This window comes from Stegodyphus dumicola, chromosome 2 (assembly GCF_044657685.1).
Source record: "Stegodyphus dumicola isolate Sdum_Otavi_A_Nest chromosome 2, ASM4465768v1".
Taxonomy (NCBI): Eukaryota; Metazoa; Arthropoda; class Arachnida; order Araneae; family Eresidae; genus Stegodyphus; species Stegodyphus dumicola.
Genome location: NC_140769.1, coordinates 32013675 through 32032867, shown reverse-complemented (window position 1 = coordinate 32032867; position 19193 = coordinate 32013675). Strand labels below are relative to the sequence as shown.

General features: G+C 29.8%; 1 protein-coding gene across 5 annotated transcripts in view; it reads left to right on the top strand.

Moving 5' to 3' along the window:
• The window catches only part of LOC118192119 (serine/threonine-protein kinase ATR-like), a 391326-nt gene that overhangs the window by 121106 nt on the left and 251027 nt on the right, over positions 1-19193 (top strand). For all 5 annotated transcript variants that reach the window (XM_085810548.1, XM_085810547.1, XM_085810546.1 and 2 more), the window contains 4 exons: positions 1042-1315; positions 6553-6627; positions 9690-9803; positions 13932-14126. In XM_085810548.1, coding sequence (XP_085666674.1) covers positions 1042-1315; positions 6553-6627; positions 9690-9803; positions 13932-14126 — 658 coding nt within the window. The remainder of the gene's footprint in view (positions 1-1041; positions 1316-6552; positions 6628-9689; positions 9804-13931; positions 14127-19193) is intronic.

Sequence of the window (19193 nt, the reverse complement as noted above, 5' to 3'; positions counted from 1 at the left end):
ATTATAGATCATCAGTTTAAATGGCATGCAGAAATTATAAAATTAAAAATATGAAACCGTAATTTATGAAATAAAGAGCAATTATGATCAAAAGGGTATCAAAATTTACAAAAAAAAAAAAAAAAAAAAAAAAAAAAAAAAAAAAAGAGCTTAATATTTATTTGTTTACTCTATTAAACATTTCTTTCAACGCGTGCATGCGTAAAGCATACATTACACATAGTCGAAATTAGAAAATCGCAGCCAGAAAACTATTTGATGTGTATCCGTGATATTTATAATGACAAAGAATTTGATTTAAAGCATATCAAAGACGAAGTGCATCGAGATGAAAATACTACATTGAGTAAGGAATTATAAGCCGAATAAAATAATAACACCTGCCCTGAAGATAAGGATAGTGCTGACAGATCAACTTCCAGTTCATTGCGTGCTGCTGACCCCCCCCCCCCCCCCCCCCGCAGAGCAGCGTCAAATTGATAAACAGATTTCGGAATGGTTAGAGAAACAAAGGATATGTCTTTATCCATTTTTTGCAGCAATTCCACTTTTTGTTTGATGGACATCGAAACATGCTTTCGCTTTGTAGATCCTTTGGCAGCTCCAGAATCAGAAATTCTTTTTTACATAACCAAAAGTTCAAGCTTACTTTTATAAAATTGCTCTAACAGTCTGCAAAAAATAATAACCCGGATCCAATAAGAAGATTAAGGAACGACGCAATCTGCAACATTAACTGAATTACATAATTTTAGCTTAGCTTATACCGTCCATTATAGATTAAACACGCATGCGTAAACATATTATGCGTATGCGTATGCGTAAGCGCAATGCATGCACAGAAAGTTTGTAGCTTTGAGGTCCGGATTATGGATGTCTGGATTAAAGACTTTTGACTGTATATATCTTAATAATGTATTTATAATGAGATTTTAATATAGTTTTTATAATGTACACTGTAATAATATTTTTCATTGTTGATTTGATTTTAATAACATAAGAGCAAAAATATTTGTATATAATTTTCTGTTCTGTTCTTAGTGAAATTATTGGCTCTATATTAAGATTACAATTTGAAAAAGAAAGAAATGTCAAAATCTTAGAGAAATTAGATGAGATTTTAATTACAAGTTTAAAGTCAGCTCTTCTTACATCAAAGGACAGTGGAAACATAGATTTTCAAAAAACTGTGATATTTAGCATTGGAGAACTTGGAAAAGTAGCTGATGATGGATTACTTCTGATTTCTGTCATAAGTCTTCTGGAAGCTTACATGACTTCAATTCCATCTGCTAAAGTCGTTGCATTTTCAAAAGTAAGAATATTGAAAATTATTGTATAAAACATTTTCAAAAATTTGGATTATACCTTGAGTCATGAAATTTTCATTTCTGGTACTATTTTAAATTAGCATATAGCAAATAAATTTCATTAAAAGTTCTTTATAAAAATTTTTTATGGATACTTAATAAGGAAGTATTAAAAATAAAAAATGCAGAAATCTTCCCTTCAGCAGAGACGGGTTAACTGGGCTGTGGATTAAACCCATGTAAAAAGTTAAGTTTGTTTATTATGGAATGACAGAAAAAATTACTGTTAATTGTAACAGAACTATTTAACTGTAACCGAACTATTGTATTGAACGCCATCTAATGGCGAAGAGAAAAAACGGCAGTCGACCCCAGCCGCAATGATGATAGGTGTTATGTACTAGATGTCTATGTAATTCTAATGTTTGATATTCCATTTGGTATATGCTTCATTTTTATGTATATATATATATATATATATATATATATATATTTGTTTGTAACCGTTCTTGTGTGCTCTGTTAATAAATTCTTTTAGAGCTAGCCAGCATTAGTGTTTATTGAGGAGTGGCTACATCACACAATAACCATCAGAGTAAAATAAAACTGTATACAAAGAGAAAAAGATAAATACATAGAATAATAGCAGTGATAACAGATGGTATAATATTTGAGATTGTTTGTGATCTAGAGAAATTTGGGGAATGACAGCAGCAATAACAGATGATGTTATAATATTTGGGAAGTAGCTGAAGTACCTGTTCTATGCTCAGGGGCAAGCATTTTTTTTAATTTATAATGTTTATTAATTCGATGGCATATAGAAAGCATAATTTAAATAGGTAAATTAAATAATGCATTTAGGAGGCATACCTTTAGAAAGTAAATAACAAAAACACTCGTGATTTCTTTTTTTCCGATACAAAAGGCACAATCTAAACACAGAAAGTGATAAAACATATTTGGTTTTCGTTGCCCCTTTCGAGAGTGCCCCACCATGTCCATGTCCTTGCTCTTCAGTGGTGAATATTTATTGGCTCCTCCTTGAGCACATCCCACAACCACTTCTTCCTCTCAGTCATTCTTCTCCCTTCCCTATTCCTGCAACTTCGTATACTAATGAGCAATGACACAATTTTCCTATCATATTGTATGATAGATTAATTATTCATAATCTGGAATATATAAAATTGTTAAATCGGACATTAAAAGTAAACTGTTCAATTTTAAACATGAATCAAGTATATAGCCATAAGTTTTTTTTTTTTTTTTTTTTAATTTCACTTTGATTTTTACTGAAATACGAAGTAATGCAAGCAAAAGCAAACAGCAGTTATACAATGAGTAATTGGCAGGTGCTGTCCTATTTGTTTCTTTCCTTTCACCCTCATGCTGGCTTGGTATTTCCTCAGATTTTCTAAAACACTCCACCTATGCACATAAGCTTTGGCTTTGATTGTTTGATTTTGCTTTATTGCTGCCTTCTTGATTACTTGAAAGAGCAGGACAGCTGTCTTGTATGAACAGTAAAGTGATAACATGACATTTTACAAAATAAGGTCATTGTTTGTATAAAATGCAAACTCTGCCAGATAACGAAATGTTTTGACATTTTGTGCAAGTTTGAATGTCATTCAAGTTTTTTTAATGGACATTGTTTTTGAATGGCATTCATATCTTGGCATTTTTCTTTCTATGGGGTGTATTCTTTTGTCGTGTTCTTTTTGCTTTGAATACTGATTTAATTTATGCAACTAAGTGATTAATTCTGATTAAGTTGCTTAAAAATACTGGAAAGTTTTAAATAGTATTTTTCTGTGAGTTATAATACTGGTTATTCCACTTTCGTGTTGCCTTTTTTTTAACTACCTTTGGATTAGCCATGATTTTGCATTTATGCATGTTATCCTCAATATTATGGTTAATCAGGAGTTTACTGTATTAACTTATTATAATGTATTTAAATATTTTATTGATCTTTTTATTGATTGATTGATTATATCTTTCCATAGTTTTTTGGTCTGAAGCTATTAAAATGAATGATGACTTTATTTTAGAGCATCTAAGTACATGAATTAATTTAAATATTAGTTTAACATTTATGTTGCATATTTTTATTAGCAGAAATCATGTAATTTTAGAGCAAATATAATTTTTTTGGGGGGGGACATAAAGCAGAATCCATTTGGTGTGCTAATAAGACATCCTGTTATTTTGTGAAGAATTTATGATATATATATATTTTAAAGAAGATTTTGATTGTACATATTCAAAATTTTATATTTGTTCATTTTTCTCTTTTACTCTTCCCTCTCCTTTTTTTATTTAAAAATTAAAATAAATATGGCCATTTAAGTAATTTCAGTTGGAATTTAGATACATGTGGTATGGTCTGTCTGTGGGTGTTTTATGTGCTGATGAGTCCTTTCTTTTTAACAACCACATTTGCTTTTACTAAAGAAAAACATAATTATAACATAAACATGCACTATTGCAGAAATCTGTTATAAACATATACTATTGCAGAAATCTGTTATAAACATATACTATTGCAGAAATCTTATGGAGGCTGTCCCTCTCAACATTAACTCACAGACCATCAAAACAAATCCACTGTTCCGTTTCTGAAATTCACCCATGATTTATCTTTTGAAATGTTGTCAGGAAATTCAAGAGATATATAAATAGATAACTAATGAATAGATAACACATTTGGCCATCCTAGAGATCAGTGACGTGATTGACACTTTAAAGTATTAAAAATTTTCTTAGTTTTCATCACATACTATGCAGACTATAAATTCAATAAACACAATTAAACAAACAAAAATAAATAAAAAAATAAGTAAAATCTTTTGAGAAATATAAATTTAAAATAACTCACAGAAAATAATAATAGGACAAAGTGAAAAATAAGTGAGACTTTGGCAATTCTGAATTTGGGATTTTTCTGGGTATTAGGTCATTAGTATAAAATTAGTAAGATGATTGTTGTAATTTTATAAAAATAAATATATGAAATAATGGTTTATGAAATAATGAAGCATTTATGAATGCTTATATGTTTAAAATATCAAAATTTACACAAAAAAATTATATATATTTTTTGTTTTATTAAACATTTCTTTCAATGTAAATTGTTTAAGATGTTTCATTTTTTGTGCTAATACCTTCTGTTTAATTTTATTGATAGATATAATTTCTTTTTCACTTATAAATATTCCATTGTTCAAGTCCTAAAATTGACATGTCAAGAATTTCCACTAAATTGTCAACTGAATTTTTTTGTTTTGTTTTTGTTCTTCTTAACAACTTCTCTGTCACTTACTTCACTATTGATAGTGATATTTTCTGAATTTAGAATCTATATTACAGATTTTGCTGTCTGTTAATTGATTTATGAGTAGGGCAATTGTAATCACAGTGAAAAACTTCTGTTATGTCTTCTTCATTTAATAAATACCACTTGTCTGTTTTTCTTCACAATTCCATTAATTGGAAAATTTCACTTTCTGTTTGTGATATCTGAAAACCTTCATATTTGCGGCTATCACAATAAAGCTTAGCGAGTGTCCATTATACACTGTTGACAATGTAGCATGAGATTGGCAACTAAAGACATGTGTTCCACTAAATTTTGTCTTACTTCTATTGCATAATTGCATAAGAGCAGATACATAGTTAAAGATATAGGCAATCATTTGGGACCTATCACCTATTTCTGCTGACATGACATCTTATAAAGGACTACCCATTGATTCGGAGGATTTACATCAGAAACACATGTGCATGCATAAAGCATACAATATGTTTTATTATGAAAAAGTATCAAAAGAATAGGAACTCTGTACATGTTTTTAATGTGAAAAAGTATCAAATGTGCATGCATAAAGCATACAATATTTTTTTAAAGAAAGTTGTTGGTGGTCCGGAGGTTTGGATTGTAGATCACTCGGGATATTGGATGTCTGAATTTGGGCCTTAGAAGAATGCCTGTTTCTGATATAAATCATCCGAATCAATGGGTAGTCCTTTATAAGATATTTCATCATGTCAGCAGAAATAGATGATAGGTCCCAAATGATTGCCTATATCTTTAACTTTGTATCTGCAATTAGAAATCACTTTCGTTACTGGGCATGTTGCTAAAAATTTTGATCCTAATTTCAAAAAGTTCTCTGCTCTCTGTTAGTTGCATTAAAGATTCATTTTTGAGAGGACATGCCTAGCAATGGCCACATATCTAAGCTCCTGATACATAAATTAATTCCAAGTAATGGAGTGGGCTGCCTGCATGATATCTCTTGTCCAGTGTATAACATAATTATGAACCAGTTTTCAGTGAGTTTTGCATGAAGTTATTTTTTACTGGTCATATATTGAAGGCTTTGCCATGTATAAAGTAATCAATCTCATGTATTTAATAAAGCAATATATTTTGAAAACAGTGAAATATATTATTTCAGTATGAAATATATTATTTCAGTATGAAATATTTAGAAAAACTTTATGTTGAGGTGAATATACACTGTGCAATTTTGAAATTTCTGTATTTATTTCGTATAAAATATTCATTAAGACTGAGCTAAGAGCCAGAGTTCTGCCCTTCCCTCTCTACTGAGTTTCATCTTTGAACTTGTTACACCTCATTATCCTCCTCTAAAGACTTTTCTTCAGGGCATAATGTCTTTTGGGAATTATTAAGTTGCTGATAAATCTTTAAGTGATTTTAAATAATTAAATGCAAGCTTTTACTGTATTAAAATAATTTTTTTCTCAAATGCATTTTGATCCAAGATTGGTTTTAAAATCTATTTCAGCAACAGATATTTTTTCATGTGCTGTTTCCCTTGATATTTCCTGTCCAGTAGTGATTTTATGAGATTCAGACTGCCATTGAAAAATCATTCAAATACATGCTAATTAAAGATTAAATTTTTGATACAAAATAAGATTTTATTAAATTAACTATTGTTTATGAATAGATCTTATTTTCTAGACATGTTTCATATAGAAATTTTATATTGAAAATTACTTTTATATTTTTCATTGAACTTGTAAAAAAACCAATTAAAAAAATTTCCAGGGTTTTTTGGAAAACTTCTCATACAAACACTTTGCTTTACATACGTAAAACATAAAAGCAATATTTTATTAACTCTAAATGATGCATGTTTGATAAGTACTTATGAAATTCTTGTGTTTCTCTATCATATATTATTAAAATTTTTTCTCCTAAAAGCTGAAGGAAATTGCTGATTCAAAGTATTTAAAGATGTCAGATTTGTTTAAAGCATATAAGGATCCAGTCTGTAAGGTATTTGGATTATTATTATTGTTTCTAATGTTGCTTTTTTATACTTTTACAAAATTTGTTATGCTGTTAAATTAAAAAAATCGTATAAAGCATTAACATTTTTTACATTAAGTATGTATTAACAGCTTATTTAAAAAAAGTAAAAAAGGGTGAGTTCTAGTGAAAAATATTAGTGGTGTTAGGACTATGTTTGCACTTTCATTTCATATTGCATGCTTTAAAGTATTAAGAAAGGACTGAAAGTGTGCAACATATTTTCAGTGGGATGTCATTAAACTTTTACATTAACATGGGTATTCTCATATTTATCTTGATGTTCTTCAGTTTTTTATCCAGATATCTTGATATCCATGCAGATCCCAATATTACCCATTCAATTTTCCCATTTGACCTTCATGCATAGTATTTTGTGTTGTATGTCCAAATGTGAGACCTGGCATTTTGAATTAACATATGTTTCTTTCATGATTCTGTCCAACTCAATTGCAAATTTTTTATTTTGTGCTTTATTATTAATCATTCTTATAATGTTCGAGTTATTTATACTCTAATTCCGGTACTTATTACTCAAACTAATAGTACAAGTAAATTCAAAAATTGATGTATAAAATGTTCTATTTAATTGTGTAATTAAAATTAATTCTTTTAAGAAAATTATTGAAAAGTATCTGATTCAGTACTTGCATATTATCACAACTAGCTTAGTAGAAGTCGATAAACTCTGTCAGTTGTGTAAAAATGTTCTTCAGGAACAATATTCATAACATTCTTCAGTCACTATTTTCATATGCATTCTTTTTATTATATTCTAAATTCCAACGGTTTTTGTAGACAAAGCAGGATATTTTCTGTTCTAAACTCAATTTTAAAATATTTGTTTGCAGAATTTTGTCAGCAGTGTAAAAAAATTGCAGTAAACTTTCTGAAGGAATACAGTATTTTGCTGCAAAATTACAGAAGGGAACAATGATGAGATACAGTTAATAGATAGCCTGTTGCTGAAGATGCAGCAGTGCTGATACATAGATAATAATAAGTTGTGTACAATGCCATGTTTATGCTGTTCCTTTTGATTTTTTTAAGCAAAAATATGTTGCTCTATACACTAGAAGAACAAAAAATTATAGAATAATTTTGCGAAAAATGTTTTATTAATATTTATTTTTGTATCATGTAATCCTTACTTAATAATTTGTATTTTATATTGCTAAAGTGTTTTCTTTTGTTATGCTGATAATGTTTGTGGACTTAGATCCCACTTCTACAGCTGTGAAACTTCAGAAATATCCTCATCATAAAAATTTAATGGCACTAGTGGGCTTTAATCTTTCATTGTAAACCAGATCGTTTAAATATCTTACTTGCAAATGAAATGTGATATACAAAGATAGTCATTTCCTTAAAAACTGACTCTCATCTTGTGTATAAAGTGACAATGGATAGATACCTACCAAATTGATTTTTAATAACTGGTATTAATTTTTGTTAGGTATTAAATTTCAAATAAAATAGTTGAATTTTTTCAAATACAAGCAGTGTGCTCCTTCTCTAAAGGAAAGTGTTTTGTTAATAACATGCTTTTAAAGGGAAAAGCCACGTTCTTTTCCCGTTGAGTATATTGAAATTTAAACAGTATGTGCTAATTTTTTAGTCCAACTAGGGGAGGGGGGGGAATGATATTTAGAATTTGAAACATTCTGTTTCTATAATTAAGACACAATAACACGCTGAATAAATACTAATTCAGAAGTCAAACAACAAAAATCAGCATTATATTTACAAAATTTTCACAGAAACATTATATTTACAAAATTTCACTTAATCTGTAAAAATTTTGTAAATATAATGCTGATTTTTGTTGTTTGACTTCTGAATTAGTATTCTGTTTCTGCTCAAATTATTTTTCTAATGAAATTCAGTAAATGTCTGGCACTGCTTTTTGCACTTTTTATATTTTTGCATATGAGGGATGAGATGTTTAAAACCATAATTTATGTTGTTCACCAACATACATTCATCTGGTTAGTCAATTATTAGATTCTGCCATTACAGTTATCTTTGTACTCAAATAAGCTTTGTATTGATTTTATTGCTGAAAGAAATTATTTTTTCCCTAGGAACTTTCTTTTTGCCATCAACAGAACTGCCAGTCTACTGTGTTAGGTGCTCATCAATCTGTTGGATCCTGTTGACAGAATTAAAAAAAAAAAAAACTACAGCTTAGTGCATTGTTTTCCTGGACCTGATGATAGTGAGGTTATTGAAAGAAGTGCCAAAACAAGGGGGAAACATAAAAGTTGGGGCACTGCTATTTCAGTATTATAGTATAAGTTGGGCATGAAAATAAGGGCAAGCAGTAGATACAAGTAAAGATGTATTACTAAAATCAGGGCATGTATAATGGTTACCAATCTCGCCACACATATAGAGGTACTAAAAACCATTAGAAATTCAAAAACTCTGCCACATCCAAGGCAGCTCACTGCTTTTAAAAGACAGGGTTATTGTTGTTAAGTCTTCTGGTCTATATGCTTACTCTGTTTATGCCATTCAGCATACTGTATTCACTTCCTGTTCCTACATCACCTTTGGTAATATCTGTGTGGATTGCCCTTAATGTGGGTGTAACAGTGAAAGCAATGCTACCTATTCCATTGTAATATCAAATTCAACTAGATAGCAATGTGGCCGGAGAATACTTTTTTTCATAATCTGTATGAATAAATGTATTATACCAGAGAGTACAATTCACTTTCAATCTGAGGGTTAAATTTTTTCTGGGAAACTAAATATAGAGGAGGAATGTCCACAAGGAAATTCAAATCATTGCTAGGGAAAGTATGGCAACTTCTCAAGAGGAAGGGGTATTGTACAGATTTATAATGATTCTCCATATGAGATGAGATGTTCATTTCGCATATTGATGCTCCATGTAATGTGATCCTTTTTTCTGCTGTCTGATACCAGATTTTGCCTATGATTTGCATTATGTAGTATTTATATATTGTGTTTATGAAATCTATGGATTTTATTTATTTGTGATAAACTTTTCCGTCTTAAAGTTTTTAGCTGAATTTATGTTCACAAGAAATCTGCAGAGTGTTTCTGAGGCCATAATTATCTTTGAAGAGATAAGAACTGTCTTTGGTTATAATGATCTTAAACTCTTCATAAATGTAAGTTCATTTTTCTGGTCTTGCAGTTTTTAGTTTATTACGTATTAACTAGAAACTTGTTTTTCTATATATTATTTTATTATAAGATACTTTAAAAGCATTTTCTTAAGGCAACTGATTGTATTTTCATCATTTAATATTCTTATCATGTTGTTAATCAGTTGTCCGAGGTATTTTACTTAGGTATTGTGTCTGAACATACATTTGTAAGTGCATACTTTAAAATTTTATGTTTGCTCATAATCTTAAAGAATGCATAGATTGCATTTTGGGTTTGTCCATAAATTTATTTTGCTTTGATATAGCCTATGTGAAAAAGTGTTTGTTGTTTATCTTTGAAAAAATTATCTTCTAAAATGTTTTTTTTTTTTTTTTTTTTTTTTAAGTTCTAAAAAAATTATTTTGTGATTTTCTTCACAACATTATGAATCTTGGTCCTAACATTAAAGAGTTTTAGAATCATCAAATGCTAGTAAATATTAATGAAAGAGTAGGAAGTTTTTTTTTTTTTTTTTTTTTTTTTGTATAGCTCCATAAATAGCTTGTCAATGGATTTGTTAAAATCTTGTAATAATATTGATTATAAAATGTAATTACTTTTGCTAAGCCCTTTTTTTTCCTGAGCATCACTTGAATTTGTTTTTTAAACAGTGTATTAGATTATGAAGGAGAATGTTTTAAAAATGGTAATTAATTCCTTAATAACACTGATAAAAAGGACTAAATTTTGCAGGGCATTTTAATTTTCCACCTTGCATTGATAATTTCATTTCCATGTTTATCATATTTTATATTTATATTTTGCTCAGCTTTGAAATGCACTTTTTAATATTTGTAATCATCCATGCTTGATTTGGAGGAAATTTCACCATGAAATTATGAAAAATCACATTAGTAAGAAATTACAAAGTAATAACAAAGCTATATTTGTATGATGATAATTTATTTTTTTATTGTGAAAAGCAATCATATGAGTTGAAAAATACTGTATGTAGATTATTTGAAAACAAGGAAGTTTTAAATAAATTATAAAATGTACTGAATGTAAATTTACATTTTCTACTTTATTTTGCTTGATTTTGCATACAATGCAATCAAGCTTATCTAAAAACACTCTGATGCAGCTATTTCAGCTAACCAAACATTTCATAATGAAACAAATTTGGAAGTTCTACATTTTTTATAAAACAGGTTTGATAATAAAATTGTTTTTAAATATATTTAATTTTAAAGTTTCCCTTTTAAACTTAAAAATCTTTTTGCTTAAATTGTGTGAAAGAAATCACACAGATCCATAATTATAAAAATAATTGTTGAATGTTTATTTTTATCGCAATGATTACTTTTAAATTGTTAAATTAATATTTCATGGATAAAGTTAAAAATTACAAAGAAAGTCAATAGTACTGTAATTTATGCCCCACTCTCTAAAAAAATATAGCTTGTGTTTTTCAAAAAAATATTAATTAAAACTCTTTGGAATATTCCATGAATAATTCTGAGCTTTTAGTTTTGGAAATCCTCTTCTAAAGTATAATATTTTATCATAGATAATTCACTAACAAAATTTCTTATATAACAGCAAAAATCCATTTTGGTTGTGCTACAGATTTTTTTAATCAGGTATTAAAATTATTAAAATGCAAAATAACTGATTTTGGGTGTCATTTTTTTACAGCTTTTTTTGGGGGGGGGGTGAATTTCATTTACAAAGCCAAAATATTTTAATTGAATAAATTAAATTTTAAAATAACTTAGCATATATAAGCAATTGCATTGCTTTACGAGTAATTGATAGTAATATTTTGTTTAAATCATTTTAAGGTGAAAGTCATCAATTAAAAATTTTTATGATTTATTTATAATGTAGTTTTGTATATTTGAGTTTAAAAAAACTTAATTTGATAAAAGTTAAGTAATGAATTTTTAGTATTTTACTTAGGGAAGGTTCCTTATATGATTAATATTTTTGTATTATTGTTTAAATGTATCCAAATGTATATTTTTGAATTTTTGTAATTTTTTAAGAATATTGTTTGAAAATTTTAAATTCTATTAATTTCTTCAACGTTTATCTTGAAAACATTAAAGAAATATGGGATATTAATACAGATAAATAATTTGAAATTGAGGTAAATTCATGTCAAAATTTATGGGCGACTGACTGTATGTTAAGTATAGAGTATGTTGAGGGAGTACTGGTTCCAAAACAGAGGCCTTTTATTACCTCTGTGTAGTTGTTCATTTACCCTCTTCATATAAGATAATATTGAAGCTCTCATTTTATGATTGAGTGTAATTTTATATATATTATTATTAAACCTTTTTTTATTATGAAGTGTATTAGTGTAGTTCACAAAGGCCAGTTAACTTATGCAAAAAACAGAGGCCTTTTCAAGTAACTGCTTAGGCACCCTGAGCCACTAGTGCAGAACGCACTGGTTAGCTCAAGAGGATAGCCCTACTGATAGGAATGTTTGTTTAGAAGTATTGCGAGGCCTTCAGTTTGGTAAAATAAGGAATTGCAAATGAAAGATAATAACGGTGAAACCATAATATCTGAAAATGTTACTCCTATTATTTACGGTGTTAAAATATAATTTATCAATATGGAAATTAGAATCATAAATATTTATGTGTCTTACATTTAATTATAAGTAATGATTATGCAAAAGTTTTTTAGCTCAAGAGGATAGCCCTACTGATAGGAATGTTTGTTTAGAAGTATTGCGAGGCCTTCAGTTTGGTAAAATAAGGAATTGCAAATGAAAGATAATAACGGTGAAACCATAATATCTGAAAATGTTACTCCTATTATTTACGGTGTTAAAATATAATTTATCAATATGGAAATTAGAATCATAAATATTTATGTGTCTTACATTTAATTATAAGTAATGATTATGCAAAAGTTTTTATTTGTGATACTCTGTGACAAGAAGATCCTTCCCTTAAGTATCATGATTATGTGAACTTTAAACCAAAAAAACTTTTGGACTGAAATACTAAAAAATTTAAAAAGAGTTTAAAAATTAAATTTATTTTTTAAAAATTTATATTTATAAATTATACTTTAGAGTTGTTTATTTAAAAATTGCTGATCAAAATTTTATGATTTACATTTTTTTTTTTTTCATTTCTAGAGCTTTAATACTTTTTCTTTAAAAAGGCTTCCTCTGCTACGCATTTTTCTCCTTGAATTGGGGGGGGGGTATATGTAAGGAATATAAAGAATATGTAAAAGATTAAATTAGCAGCGTAAATTAATTTCCCTTCTCTATTCTAAAAATAGTAACCTCTGTTTGCACTGTGTCATTTCAAGATTAATCCGTGTCATATGACAAGATTAAACCATGTCACATAATTCTGATGATGTAAATTGAACTAAAACACCAAAGCAGTAATAACTATCCAATCAAAATGCATTGAGAACCAAAACTAACTCAGTCTGAATTAAGATTTCACCCTGAACATCATGCACTTGCTTTCTATGCTATGGCCTGACAGGACTGCAGTCTATCTACTCCTTCTTTCTGCAAATTTATCTAAAATGTAAATTTTTTGGAATAGGCACAATTAATGTGCCAACTTGATTGGGGCTGCAACATGTTTACTGAAATAAATATACCTTGACTGCCAAATTTCTTATTTATTGTGGATTGGCGTTTCAGCAATCTACGACATCAAAATTCTCGCTGTTCATTATGGATTCAATCGCCTGCGTTATACTACAAAATCTGTTACATATATATAGTATGCACATTGGGGGAATAAGCTAATTTGGTATTTCCAAAATAAAAAATATAAGTGTGTTTTCATTGTGGAATATGAATATAAGCTGGTTCTCTTATAAAATATTGCAATAAATTAAAACATAACTGAATTTATTTTTCATGAAAGTGTTAATATATTTATCATGTGTGAAATTTTTTTAATATTTAATAAATGACAATGAATTATCATTTTGCTATAAAATCATGCTGTCATTCATATGTAAATATAATATTTAGTGAAAAGTACTTTTGCAATTTTTTATTTATTAATGGGATCAGTGAAACATATAAAAATTTTGTTTTTATTATGAATATAGTTGTTCCATTTTATATATTATGATTTTCTTTTTTACAGCATATTCAGCGTACCATTCTTCCTTATGTTGTATGTAGAGAAACTGGATTTTCATTGATATTATTATCATCATTGTCAGTAATCTTACATGTTGAAAAAGGTGAACTTCTAATTAATAACTTTCCTTTTATCTTTTCACACTTTGTGCGCCATTGCAGTAAAGCTGAATTAGAGAAAGCACTTCTCTTTATTCAGGTAGGTAAATGAACTAATAAATGTATTGTAAGATGCTTATGTAAATTAGCCAGTTATTATGATTTTGATCTGTACTATAACTACTATAACTTTTTTCATATTAATCAACAGAATGCATATTAACTTTTAGAGTATATAAGGTAAGGTTTTTGAATCTTAGAAAGAGAATGTGTCTGGGACTTGCTCTGCGCTGTTAGAATTTTGCCAACTCTATTTAAAAGTGATTATTCCTGCTTTTGCATTCTCTAGCTAGCCAATGTTTTAACTTTATTTGCCAGAAAAATGTTGAGCCAGCTTTATAGCTTCTTTATTTAACTGTGTAGTCTTAGACTACTTGATTAGTGTTTAATTTAAACTGTCTGTTGTTGCTTAATTTACATTGCCACAATTTGTGGTTAATCTATCGCTTGTGTCTTTTATGTTAAAAATTCAGATTAAATAAAAAGATTATTTAAACCTTCTCAATACTTTGTCATAATATTTGCGGTGTAGTGATAACTCAATAACCTGTCTAATAGAGTTTGTAAGACTTCAGTTTCCAGATCAGCAGCGTTCCTAAAATGTCCTAATATTTTTTACTTCTATTTTTAAAATAGATTGAACCTAGCTGAATTTGAAAGACTTTTTAAGGCTTTAGACTGCATAAAAAATATTGTTAGCACTTTTAATTTTATGTTTTTAATAATTTTTAGGAATGGAAAATTTATTTCTACTCGTAATTTAAAGAAAATGTTTCAGTTGCATTTTATAGCATTAGCAGTTCGAAAGATAAAACTTAGGTCAGTATTTTTGGTGTATTTTGCAGAATTTGTGTGTGTGTATATATATATATATGTAGAATTCGTTTTAACTCAGCATTGAGAGCACGAATAATTTAATTTTAATATGATTTATTTAATAGAAAGAAATAAAAATAAGAAAAGTAAATTAAGTAAAGATGAAGTTAACGGTATGCAGGATTAACATAATGATGCAGTCCTTTTACACAAACATTTGTGCATAGCTTTAAATAGTATGATCATCTAGAGTCATCACAACTAAAGGCATAAAATCAAGAGACTTCAGCTAGACATGAGAAGACCGTACGTCTTCTCAAACGTTTGAAGGCATACGAGCCGTCTGCTCGTATCTACATCTGGAAGCGATCTCCCGCTGCCTGGGATGATTCTCACTGAGCTGGGTGATGCTATACTGATGACGTCACTACTGGCAATTCTAATTCAGCACCAGACGTTGATGACTCCCACAGCTTCGGCCAGCCTGAAGAGGCATCGTCTTCGATGTCTGTTGAATGGACATCACCATCATATCATGTACCTGCAAAGATAATAAAAAAAAAACAAGAAAAAAAAGAAAAAGAAAAAAGAGTATCAGGTCCTTAGGTTTTGAGCTGATACAAACATCAAATCAATGTGACCATGGCTTCATATGGTCAGCCGCAGTGGATGTCAAATTCGGTCCTTCATGGCATCCTACTTTCTCGACTTCATATCTGTCATTTGGTCTTACAGCTATGATTTTATACGGTCCATGAAATTTTGGCCGTAGTTTCAAACCAGTCCCATATTTAGTTCTCTGAATGGCTACTAAGTCGCCAATCTTGTACAGTTTCGGTTTCTTACGTTTCTTGTTGAATTGTTTACGGTTCTTCTTGAATCTTCAAAATGTTGTTTTTCGCATCTTCTCTCATTTCATCACGTTCTTGTATCAATTGCTTTAAATATTCTTCATTCAATATCTCACTAATTCTCAGATCTTCTTTATTCTTCATTTTCGTGCCTATGAGAAGCTCAAACGGTGAATATTTCGTACTTCTCGTAGTCATACTGTTGATTATTCTCTGTACATTTGGAACATACTTAAACCATTTCGTTGAATCTTCATGTGATAATTTTGACAAAACAGGAATCAAAATTCTATGAATTCGCTCAATTTGTCCGTTACCTCTTGGAATACCGGTAGTAATTTTGACATGTTCTATTCCTTCTTCAGTACAATAAGCTGAAAATTCTTTCGATGTAAAGGCACTATCTTGATCTGAAATGATTCTGGCTGAATTTCCAAATACAGTCTGTTATTGTTTCAATTTTGAAATAACTTCTTGCATAGTTGGTGATTTCACTGGATAGAACCAAGTAAATTTCGTAAAAGCGTTGACAACAGTTAGAATGTGTTGGTATCTCTTGTTCGTCGATGGAAGAGGTCCAATGAAGTCGATATGGTACGTATTCAAAGGAACGTTTTCTTGCGGTACAGGATGAAGAAATCCTTCTGCTTTTTCTTGCTTCTTGTTGTACAGTATACATTCTATGCAGTTAGCAATTACTTTTTCAACTTTGCACTTCAGTCTGGGAATATAGAATTCTTGCTCTACAGCATTCACAGTTTTATCTACAGCAAAGTGACCTTTTTTATGTACCTTCTGTATGATTTCGTTCTGTAAGGATTCTGGCACTACTAGCAGATCTTTACCGGTGTATGTGTATTTTAATTATGGCAAAGCACACTAGGGCTATCTGCCTAAGAGGAGGGATGCCATTCGTAGAGGACTTTCTAAGGGAAACTGGCTCGTATACACGTTACACATGGGGAAAACCACGAAAACATCCATGCAGCCAGCCCGTTCGCGGGATTCGAACCTCGGACCGAACTACCAGTGTTCAGCGACTTTACCGCTCGGCCGCTGGTGGGCCTAGCAGATCTTTACCATTTTCAAATTTGTACAAAAATATCATTTCTCACGAAGAATCCATTTTCTTCTCCCTTCTCAACTAAATTCTTGATTAATTTCACATGTTCATCTTCATTCTGTTGTACTAACCAAATCTTCTCAGTTACATCATATGTGTATGATGTTAAAATTAGAGCATTTCTTCTTAAAGCATCAGCATGTTTCATTTGGCTTCCTGAATGATGTACAATTTCGTAATCGAATTCTTCAATAAACATTGCCCATCTCGCAATTTTAGGAGTTAAATCTTTCTTATCTAAAGTTTTCTGAAAAGCACTACAATTAGTTACAATTTTGAATTAAATAACAGCATAACAAATAGTTTCGAAATTTCTTCAGAGCTTCTATTACTGCAAGGGCTTCTAATTCGTAACTACAGAGTTTCTCTTGCTGCGGTGTAGTCTTCTTACTCATATACTGGATTGGGTGATAATTACCATCATCAGACAATTGGAGTAATACTGCACCAAAGCCTTGACTGCTAGCATCAGTATGGAGTTCTAATGGATATCCTTGCCTAAATATGTGTAGAACAGGTGCTTGAGAGAGAATTTCTTTTAATCTGCAAAACGCTTCCTGTTGTTCGGAATCGAACTTAAAACCAATACCTTTTCTAAGTAAATCACTAAGAGGTTTAGCTATTTTAGCATACTGAGGAATGAATTTACGAAAATATCCCGTTAGTCCTAAAAAGCTTTGTAGTTGTTTACAGTTACGCGGTTGTGGAAAGTTTCAAACAGCAACAGTTTTGGAAGGTGATGGTCGAATAGTTCCATTTTCAATTACATGTCCTAAAAATTCAATTTTACGTTTTAAGAATTGGCACTTTTTGAAATTTATTTGTAATCCATACTCCGAAGCAGTTTTGAATACTCTTTCTAATTTGTCTAAACGTTCAGCTTCATCATTAGCCGGTATAACTATATCATCCATATGAATAATTAGTACACCTTCATTTAACAAGTCACGAAATACTGAATAAATATACCTTTAAAAAACATTTGGACTAATACATAAACCAAAAGGAGCTTTAAGAAATTCGTAAATACCATTATGTGTTACAAATGCGGTATATTTGGTGCAATTTTCATCTATGTCTACATGGAAAAAGCCATTTTTCAAATCTAGTGTCGTGAAGACTTTTGATTGTTCTAAACGATCAAGTACTTCCAGAATTAAAGGCAGTGGAAATTTGTCTTTAATAATCTTCTTATTTAATTTCCGATAGTCTATGCATAAACGTTTCGAATCATTACGCTTGTTACACAAAACAAGAGGCGCCGAATAATTAGAATTGCTAGGCTTTATTATGCCCTCTCTCAACCATTCTTTAATTTGATCGTCAACAATTTTTTGTTCTGCGAAAGACATGTATCTTCTATTTTGACAGACAAGAATTTCATCGCATAAATTTATTTGCATCTTAAAGTCAGATTATCTATTTTTCCGAGGCTGGTACGAATTAATTAAATTACACGGTCTTTCTTTATGTTCTGCATTTGAAATGTGCGATAAATCAATCTCGTTGACAGAAATAGCATTCACCAGATGTGAAAGGTAATTAAATGTCGAGCTACTTCCGCTTTCGGGACTTTTGTTTACATTAACGGAGACGCCAGACGATTGCGAAGGATCATAAACATTCTTCAATGACACAGCAATATTCAAATTTCCCATAATGCAACGAACGTTAGAATTTGGATATGACTCAGCAGTTATCAAGTTTACATTACTTTTATTCCGATGAGAAATTATTTGAAGGCCATTCTCGGTAAAAGAGAAGTTAAACTGATTCAATACATCCAAACCTAATACAATTTGATTACATAATGATTTAACAACATAGATTTTCGTACGCAGTGAAAAACTATCAATTGAAATATCAGAAATGAAAAAGCCGATGGGGTACGTTTGCTTTGATTCAATTCTGTTTAATGTGATATCGCTACAATTTAAATTAGGAGAACCAATCTGCTTGTGTAACACTACGCTGCATATCGTTACATCTGAACCAGTTTCAACTAGACTAGCAACTAAATGATTATTTATTTCTACAGTCTTCATAATTCTATCCTTGTCGGAAATTCGTTGTAATAAAGCTGCTTGTTGTGTCTCGGGGTTCCGCTCTGGACAGTCCGTTGAATAATGCCCAAACTTTTTACATTTAACACCCTTTGATTTGTTTACGCAATGCTTTGAATAATGCCCAAATTCCTGGCAATTAAAGTTTTCCTAACCACCGAATCGGGAATACCATCAATAACATATTTAATTAATGAAGCATCTTCAATGTTACCTCGCAAACACATTTCTTTCATTTTCAAAAAATACTCATC